The sequence below is a fragment of the Ochotona curzoniae genome, unplaced genomic scaffold (genome assembly GCF_017591425.1).
Source record: "Ochotona curzoniae isolate NIBS_2020 unplaced genomic scaffold, NIBS_Ocur_1.0 scaffold_1852, whole genome shotgun sequence".
NCBI lineage: Eukaryota > Metazoa > Chordata > Mammalia > Lagomorpha > Ochotonidae > Ochotona > Ochotona curzoniae.
Window position 1 is genome coordinate 6,832,361 of NW_024467087.1, and position 9,935 is coordinate 6,842,295.

General features: G+C 45.0%; 1 protein-coding gene across 1 annotated transcript; it reads right to left on the minus strand.

Moving 5' to 3' along the window:
- Nucleotides 1–633: 633 nt before the first annotated feature.
- Nucleotides 634–1,927, minus strand: LDOC1 (LDOC1 regulator of NFKB signaling). The gene has a single exon (XM_040999906.1). The coding sequence runs from the start codon at nucleotides 1,925–1,927 to the stop codon at nucleotides 1,487–1,489; it is 441 nt and encodes a 146-aa protein (XP_040855840.1). The 3' UTR covers nucleotides 634–1,486.
- Nucleotides 1,928–9,935: the final 8,008 nt, after the last annotated feature.

Consider the following 9,935-nt stretch of genomic DNA (forward strand, 5'->3'; position numbering starts at 1 on the left):
AAGGGAAGAGGGTGGGTGGAATCCCTATGCTTTTCAATCTGTATTGTGAAAAACGTGAACTCTACTCATTTTACATACATTAAAAATAAGAATAAAGATATAAATGAATCCATTTTCAAAACCAGTGTGAGCTATCATTCATCAGAAGCTGCAGTCCACAGCAGCATAGGCGCAGAAAGTCCAGGGACAGCTTCCCTGCAGAGCTAAGGGGACCCAAAGTTCAGTGTTGCATGTAGGGGCCTCGCAAATTTCACAGAAAACGTGTTTTCCCCTGAAATTTAGGAAGCCCTCTCATGTTCAGGTTTCTACCTGCTGTGTCCCCCTGGTCATTAATAATATCCCTTTCCACTGCCAAGTGTCCTGGTTTGGGACGACGAGCCACATGGCTAGCCAGCCCTTATCAATGCCACCCAGGAGGCCCCAGAAGACATCCCTTTTGGCTTTGGTAAGTAAAGTACTGGACTATTTTTGAAAACCCTCTGGACGCTGTCGTCTGCAGGCCAAAGATGATGTTAGGCAATAATGAGATTGCATTGCCCCCACCCCCAACCTCACAGGAAACAGGCATCAGTGTGTAAGCGGCAGCCCCCAATGATAGCACTTAATCATCAAGACAATCAATTTTTTTTTCCATTTCTGTAGTGCTTGATATTTATTGAAAATAATGCCAATGTTTTTTCCAGGTAGTATCAAGGATCTAGGCTGAGTACATTCTTGCTTACTTGTTTGTCAGAATCATTTGTTTCACTGCACACATTTGTGGGAGTGCTGTAATTATGAAAGAAAAACGACACCTGTGCATAAGAGAAAAGAAATGTCAACAATTTGGCTGCCAGGCAGAGGAGGCCCCTGCAGCACTCCGGCCAGGCAGAGGAGGCCCCTGGGTAGTGGGTAACTAAGCAAGCTTAGAGAATGGCCCCATCAGGGGTTGGTGAGCTGTCCAAATCAATGTCCTAAAGATGCAGCCGTGTGAAAAGTGTTCCGTGCTGGTCCGAGTCTCTTGGAGGCGGTGGATCGCCGCGGGTGGTAGTGGAGTGGCAGCGTGAAGTCTCTGCAGGTGCAGGCCTGGAAGTGAGGCAGGTGGCAGCGGCAGAGACATCTGAGCAGTTGGGAACAGGGGCCTGGTGGCCGATAGCTGCAGCTCGGACACAGTCTGGATTAGTAGGGGAGCCGAACTGTGATTAGGCAAAGTAGATGACAACAGGCTGCCCCACGAGGCTCCTACCCAGCCCCAGCAGCAGGAAACTGCAGGGATACCCCTGGAACAAAGCAAAAGCACTACAGGGCCTGGAGGGGGTGGTGGCGTGGCGTGGTGTGGCTTGGCGTGGCGGGGAGATGGAGAGCAGAGAATAAAGGAGCGAACAAGAGGTTGAGAGGGAGAGCAGCAGCAGCTCCGGGTGTGGGGAGCCAGGGGTGGGGATGGAGGAGGGGGGTGGCTGCGTGCATGGCTCCCCCTCCCCCTCCGGAGGCCTCGAGGGCTCCGGGCCTAGTAATCATCTTCGTCGTCGTCGTCGAAGTCGTCTTCGTCGTCATCCCAGCCGAAATACTGCTTCATCTCATCCAGGAAGGCCCGGTAATTGCCTAGGATGGGGCTATCCATCTCGATGTAAGGCACCACCCACTCCTCCGCTTCCCCGGTGAGAAGGCTGATGAGGAACGCCACCTTCATGGCGTCGTTGCAGAATCGGTTCTCGTTCACGAGCATGTAAGAGGCCGTCTGCACGATAAACTCAGGGAGCCGGGAGCTCTCGCCGTTAAACGTTCCGGGGAAGGGAATCGGGCAGCTCGGTGGACGTACCTGGCGCAGCAGGCAGGCCCTCTCGCACACCAGCATCCGCAGCTGTTCCATCAGCTGGCTGTTCTCGATGCTCAGAGCGCGGTGCCGCACCAGGAGTGCGTGCAGCAGCAGCACAAGCTCGTCCACCATCGCGACTATGTGCAAAGAGCTGGGCGCGCTTGAATCCGCTCGGCTCGACCAAGGTGCTCGCAAAAGGCCTTGCAGGAAGTGCGTGTCGGCTCAAATGCCGTGGCCAGGGGTAGGGAAGGAGAAAGCTGAGTTAGGGGCGACTGCGCAAACTCCGCCCACGAGGCCACTCTGGCAGCCGGTGCGCCGGCGCGGCGAGGCGGGGACGGCCAGGAATGGCAAAGAGGCCAGGACACAGCGAAGGCGTGGCCAGTGTGCCCCGACCGTTGGCGGGGATCGGTCCAGGGAGGGAGTGGCCGGGGAAGGGCGCGCTGGCCAGTGCAGGTTCGTGGAGCAGCAGACTGGTGCTGGCGCTCCTGGAGAGCCAGGTGCCGGTTGAGTGAGCTGCTTAACATCAAGGCCCAGCGTCTGCTGGAGACCCTTGTCTCCGGAACAGCCACACTGAATAAGTTGAAAGGATTAACTACCGTTCTCCCTAGGGGTCTTGTAATTCACTGTCCTTTCGCTGGTGTGCTGGCACTACTTTAATCTGTGTGATGTTTTGTTAGTATAACTTGTTGCTTACTTTAGCACCACCCGAGAAGTGACTACTTCACAATAACTACCTGTGACCTGACTGTCCTACAAAAAACATCCATCCTTGAGTCATGAAGACCTGAGGAGGTCTTTTATCACAAAGCCATATTTGAAATGGGACTTTTCTTTAGTAGATATCCCTTTAAAAAGTCCTGAACACCAACTTACAAACTCTTGCAAAATAAGCATCTGGTCACCGCTTAAGACGTTGTTCTCATCCTTGACTCTATTTAAAAATCGAATTTTTAAAGTCCTGCTATTGGAGCATGTGGTAATGGCTTTGTTTACTTAGCAATGAGTAAGCCATTAACACCTTTGTGTTCTTTAGTGACTGTGCTTTCTGTTTTAAATTTGTGATTATTCAAATGGTTGTTGAAAGTAAATGCAGTCATTCTTGTCCTACCATTAGGAGCCTGATGCCAGATTGCTAAAGATAATCACTAAGCTTATCTTTTGTTCTTCCTGCCCTTTATTCTACTTAGAGTAGCAACCACCGTCCTTTACCCCAGCAGTTAGACCCCAGTCATTCCTTTGCTTAACACCCTCCAATAATCTCCCCTAGTTGATAAGGTCTCTACCTGCATCGCATCTCTGCATCCCTGCATCCCATACAGGCAACAGTGTGTCCTGGTTGCTCCATTTCTGACCTAGCTTCATGCTAGTGGCTAGGGCAAAACATTGGAAATAGCCCAAGGGCTTTATCACTTGCTTGCACGTGGGAGACTTGGAAAAAGCCCCTGGCTTCTGGCTTTGGACTACCTCAGGTCCAGCCATTTGTGGCTATTTGGGGAGCGAACCAAAGGATGGAGAATCTCCCTCTGGCTCCCCTTCTCTCTCTGTAACGATGCCATTCCAATAAATAAATAAAATATTTCCTCTTTTTTAGTTCTTTATTTTTCATGATACAGTTTCTTAGATTCAGAAGTTTCCCCTACCGCTTCTCCCACCTCCACCTCACTGTTTTCCCCTATGTTGTAACAATACTTTAACCCTCAACAATACTCACAAGTCCATCATTCTGTTATTTCAGTGCATCCTGACACTGTAAGTATAGACAGTGATTTAAAGCCCAGCATTCTAGTGTCAAGATAGACTTAACAATAAAACTTTTCTAAACAGAAAACGCGAAGTCTTGCCCTTAGCCTATAAAACCCTGCCTAGTTTCTGTATCTTCTCATGCCCCGCTCTGCCTAATCACATCATTCTTCCTGATTTTTCCCACACAGATCGAATAATTCCAGCTTCCAGGCCTTTATGTCTTCTACTCCTTCTGACTCACAAAGCTCTTGGCAGTTAGCTGCCTGGAGCCTCCCATGACATTCACGCAGGGTTCTTCTGACCACACTATGTTTCTTAGCTCCCTGTTTGCTGGCAGCAGTCTCTAACTAACCCCTTACCTCAGTATGCTTATAGACAGGATTTATCAAACTCCTGGCTACCACATTATACCGCAATTTGCTCAATTTTTGCCTCCATTGTGGACTGTCAGTGCAGTGCAAAGGCAAGCATTGTTTCTTACTTGCTATCTCCTTAATGCCAGGCCCAGAGAAGTGGTTTCATGAGTATTTGGTGAATCAAAGCATCACAAAATGCCAAAGCTGAGATAAAAATCGAAACGGAGTTGGCTGAATAAAGTTTCCGAAATTGTCTTTCAAATTACTTGGTATATCTGATTATCAATTAGACATACAAACTACAAAATGGATTTTAAAGAAAATCCCGTTCAGTTATTTCACTGACAGATGATCTGTGCAAGTGGGAGGCTGCGAGAGAGAACCAGGGAAAAGATCCAAGTAGAAAGAAGATGAGGCGATACACCGGCCAGCAGGAAGAGTAGGGAAAGGGAGGAAATGGAGCTATGAAAGCTTGTATTCTCCAAGGAGCTCGTCTGCAGCTGCACCATGAGCTCGTCCAATAGATGAGGAGCTCCCTGGCAGCAGACAATGGTCAGTACTCACTCAAACTTGTATCTTTGATATTTGCTAGTGTTTCTTAGTGCAGTGGATAAAACCAAGGGGAGCTGTGGGGAACATGCCAGTGCATTTCCAGGCATCATGCACATTCCCAGCTCAATCTGCAGGATGGGTTCGGCAAGGGCAGAGATAGTATGCAGCTCTTCCCTGAACAGCCAGGCACTGAGTTCTATTGCTAGGAGCATGCTTCCTGTGGTAACACCGGCCCAGATGATGGGCATTGCTATCTCACTGACCCATGTACAAAGAGCTGCATGTGGGAATGGTCCCTTTGGAGACAGTGTTTAGAATTAGTTTGTCTGAACCCAGAAGAGTCATTGGTTGGTGGAGTCATACCACCGAGACTGTGACTTGAAAACAGATGTTCTTCTGCCGAAAACATTAATGTGTCTGAACTCCGGTGAGTTCATTGGGTGCAGGCAAATCTGATGTGGATCCAGAGATGATGAAGCAGTTTGCTAGTCCTCTTCCTACAATCTTAAGGCAGAGGAGTCGGGCAGAAAATCAGATGAAGCAACCGTTATTGGTCTCCCTCAGAGAGCTCGGAGGTCCGGAAAATGAGAAATTTCCTGGTCAGTACTGTGACTAGATTTGAATAGTAACTTGGGGAGCTACTACTGAACTTGAAGGGATGGAATGAACAGACAACTTGGTATCAACTCACAGGGAGTAAGTGGGAAGAGTTAAATAGTATCGGTAGACAAAATATGTAGGATCCCAGTGTTCCCGTTAACCACTCCTCCCCTGCTCCCCTCGCTCAGGGCTCAGGAGCTTCATGTAGTCTTCCTCATTCCTGTGACCTCTCTCAAGAGCCCTCCAAGACTTAGATGAATATTCACGGGCAGAATCAACAACTCCCTCTGATTTATCTCAGGCGCGGACACTTCTTCAGAGAAGCTGTGGCTTGAGAGGGCTGCAAAGCATCTCCGAAGCTGCCAGGCGGCAGGAACTGAGGCCCAAGGCCTGGGGAATTATTGATCCCTGGCACTTCTGGCTGCAACTCTTCAGCAGGTACACACGTTGCAGCTGGACTACACATTTCACTTTTCAGATGACACAAATATGTTCCTGGTTTCGTCTGTCACCAGAGGGTGGTATATAGACTAAACCACCTGGCACTAGTCTTTCCAACAACCTTACTGTACTCACGTGTCGCTAAGACTGCTTTTTCAAGAACCGCACCTGAAGGATTGTGGAGCCCTCTGCCCTACTTAGAAAGAGGACTGAACAGGCACAGCTTCCACCCTCTGGCCCTCATTATCGCCAGCTGAACAAAGTACCCAGAAACTCTTTTGTTTCTATTTATTATAATAATAACATTTTCTCAGAGTGAAAAGAAATTCTAGGAAAGTGACATTGATGTGCTAAAATAAAAACCTGGAATTCTCCACATCTTTTAGCCCACAAAGTATCACCACACAAGTTCATCACAAATTCAGAATCTGCGCCTTAACCCTCGGCCAGGATCAAGTAGCTCAGCTGTTTTCTTCGGAATGCTAGTGTGATACTCCACCTGAACTGTTCACGTGCATTCCTGCCCTGGGACTAAGATGATCCAGCATTTTTCCCTCAGATTATACAGGAAGAAGCATAATGCCAAATACATTTGTACTTCCAAATCTAAACAGCTGAAAAGTGGATGTATTCTTTTCACAATTTATTGACCTATTTGAAAGGTCGAGTGACAGAGATGAAGAAGCAGAGAGAGGTCTTCCCTACACTGTTCCAATGCTGAAATAGCTGAAGGCAGTATCCAGGAACTCCATCTGGGTGGTCCATGCAAGTGCCAAAGGGCCAAGTAGTGGACCAGCTTCTGCTTCCTCGGGTGCATTAACAGGCAGTGGATTGCAAGCAGAGCAGCCAGGACTCGTAGTCTTTGTGGATGAACGGTGGAGCTAGCAGTTGCCTTATTCACTATGCACAAGGCTGGCTACTGAAAACTCAGATTGCTACCACTGAATAAATATTTTTCCCAGTAACTTCGATGGAGTACTTTGTGCTCTTTTTATATATATTTTGTACTGCCATAATACAGAATTTTATCCCTATAACATATTGCACTAGAGTGTTCTTTTTTAATTATTATTTTACCTGGTTATTTTAACCTAACTAACTACATTCTTAATATAAATCTTATATACTTTCTTTGCTAGCTTTATACTACATTTTAGAAACTATCTGGCATTCTGTTAAATCTGTTCTTACAGAGATTAAAAAGGTGACATGCACGATTTCCGCTAAATGTTTTGCTTTAAACATTTAATCAAGCCTCTGGTTTAAATTGGCTACATTGATCTACACTCAGGTTTTTCTGACACAGAATGACATATTCAATCGAAAATAAGCACAAATCTGCACTAGTCCTGTGTCTTGATTTGATGAGTAAAAATGCAATGCAATGACTTAAAATTTGAGACACAATCTTAGCAACCTTGAGGATTCTATCTTCATCACCTAGTGTGTTCCATATTGGAAACCAGCCACCATGTAAGCAGTTAAACCACCCTGAGCTTACCATTCATTGAGGAGGTTCAAATTAGACAGCTAGAGGAAGAGAGGCAACAAGAAGGGGCAGCATGCCAGCAAGTCATACAGAGACTGAAGTTCCCTTCTGGGACTTCTCAGTCCAGCACAACTGCCACCTGAGTGTAGCTGAATGAATGACTCCAGCTGACTTGATGTACAGCAAAAAATCAACAGCTAGATCCTGAGTTAATTTCTCATCCATGGAATCTTATGCAAATAAAATGGCACTTGATTTAATCCAATGTTTTGAGATGGTTTGTTACAAGACATTAGAAAACTGAAACATTGGAAAACAGAATAAGGTACAAATAAAATATTAGATCCTTATAAAGAAGAAATAACATGGTATTATGAATCTAATACTCTTCTCTGCATTGTTAGATTATATTTTTCTCTATTTGATATCTTTTAATTACAGGGCCAAACTAAAGGCCATGCTTGTTACATCTCCCCTACAATTAAGAGATCATATTCAGAAACCCTTTCCTCTGTCTAAATTCACATCCCAAGCCAATATTTCTCCTGCTCAAAAATCAACCCAGGGCCAGGTACCAGAAAACTAGAGGTTGCATTTATTCCTTCAACACTGCTAGAGTTCTTTGATCAGCCCTAAACTGTTTATCTTGCCCTCACTTGTCTTTCACACAGATTGCCCCGGGAAAGACTGTGGCCTTTGGTTTCCTTATTTCTTTCTGCCATGTGACCAAAATTTGATACTTCCTCCACATGGTCCTGCTTTGTGTGGCATATTTCCACCACTGGAGAAATAAAAGTATTAAAAGTACTTCAATAGAATGGCCTCTCTGTGTCATCAGTCATTTACTACCATATGGATATGAGGGCGATCTGGCTGTGACAGCTGTCACCCCATTGATGGCCAGGGTTGATTCGGCTGATCTGGCTGACTAGGCGGGTGTCCCCTTCCTCCCTCACCGTTCCATGTGCGTCCCTCCCGAAGCTGCGCGCTCGGTCGAAGAGGACAACCATCTGCGCTAGAGGAGGACTGGTCTTCCGTCAAGGGTATACGAGTAGCTGCGCTCCCCTGCTAGAACCTCCAAACAAGCTCTCAACGTCCATTTACTGCCATAAACTAGAATCTTTTGGGTACAATGAGACAAATGCAGAGCAATTCTCTTCTAGGAGGATTCTACAGGTGCTGTGTGCATTTGTGGCCTTGAGCATCTGGCTGCTTTCTGTACAATGAAGACTGCCACTCATAGTGAAAACTGGCAGCATGAGAGTAGAACACATACAGACTCAAAATCAAGCATGTTTTCTAAAAAGAAATATATATGACTATGGAAACACAGTAAAACACATTGATTGGCAGCATATTAGAAAGAACAGGACTTCTGTTAAAAGGAATCTGAGATCAAGTCCTCTTGCTGTTGCTTATCATGGGGCAAGCTGCTTAATTCTTCTGAGCCTTGGTCTCCTTATAAACCATAGCTTGCAGTGAAGATAATATTATACAGTATAGAAGTATCTGGCAAATCACAAAGTGCTTTGCAGAAACTTTGTATTTTTATTCACTGGTAACTTGTGGTTTACTGTCTTGCAATGACCGTATCATTTGCATTTTAAACATTTTCTTTGTTTATAAGAGAGAGAACTCAGATTCATTGGTCCACTTTCCAAATGCCAGCAACAGCTAGGCAGGTCTGGATCAGCCTGAAGCCAACAACCAGGACTTGAACCCAGGCATTGCAACAGAATGTGAGCCTCCAAACTGGTGCTTTAATAATGAGGCCAAATGCCAAGTCCTTGCATTTTAAATTTAATGTACAGTTAATGTATCTCTCTTATTTTATCCTCACATCAGTGGATTTATTTATGAATTTTAAAATAAAATATGGTCATTTTAATAAGTAAATGGAAGAAGACAATACGATATTTTGGGTTTCATTTGAGTTTTCGTTTTCTGTCAGTTCAAAAAACACCACTGCCATAATGATGAGATATACACATTTCAGTGGGGTGGGGGTTCCCATGATCACATTCCAAAGACAGCTTTGTTATAGTTTCTATTTTCACCAACTCTTCCGTTTATCAGTCTTGGAAGATCCTGTGTGCCATCACAGTCTTCCTGGGAAAGGCCTATAGACCCTGAAGTATTTGAGACAGGGGAAGCCAGGAACTCCTATGCTCTATACTCAGCTGAATCCCAGCATTCTGTCTTCTCACATTCTCTTAGCCTTTTTGCTAGCCTTTGAAACTCAACGACTCTTGTGCAGTACGAACTATATTCCTTGGGAATTTAAATCTTAAAGAAGTGAGAAATGCTGTGCTGTACTGTACAGGTACAAGAATAATCAATAGTCTCTATTTCAAATAGCTTGCAGGTTCCTATCAGTAAGCCACTGATTGCAAAATCATGGAAAAGTTCACAATTAGAGGCGACAGTTGCTAAGTAGGAGAATTGCCTGCAGAGCACTTAAGGTAATGAAAATACTTCAGGGATGAAAAAGACAAGGTACAGAGGACAGGACCAGTATGTGCCAGATCAACCTAGATACAAATGGGAGAGGAATTCCAGTTTGTGAACTTGCTGCTTTCCCTCATCTTGTCTCACCTTGAAACCATGTTCACTTTGCTTATTTACACAGTGAACATTCACTGATTCAGCTAGGTTTGATTTAATGTGCCACTTCCTTCTCCTTTCTCTTTCCATTAAGCATGCCATTTTTTTTTCAGTTAGCCACAGTAACTGTTACACCAGTTTTTAAAGATTTATTTCAGTTCTTTGAATACCTTTTCAGCGCATGAAACACTTTAGAAACTTGGTGCTAAAAATAATAGCAGTACTTGATCCAGCTCAATGTCAAGTATGCTATAACTGGACATTTCAGATGTTTTTCTTTGAAAGGAAAGGAACTAAATATATGAAATAATAAATGTGTAACAATTATGAGTCACTCTTGCTTTGAACAAGCTTC

What these genes read in the sequence shown, in the direction of transcription:
- LDOC1 (XM_040999906.1), bottom strand. Translation starts at nt 1,927, where the DNA reads ATGGTGGACGAGCTTGTGCTGCTGCTGCACGCACTCCTGGTGCGGCAC.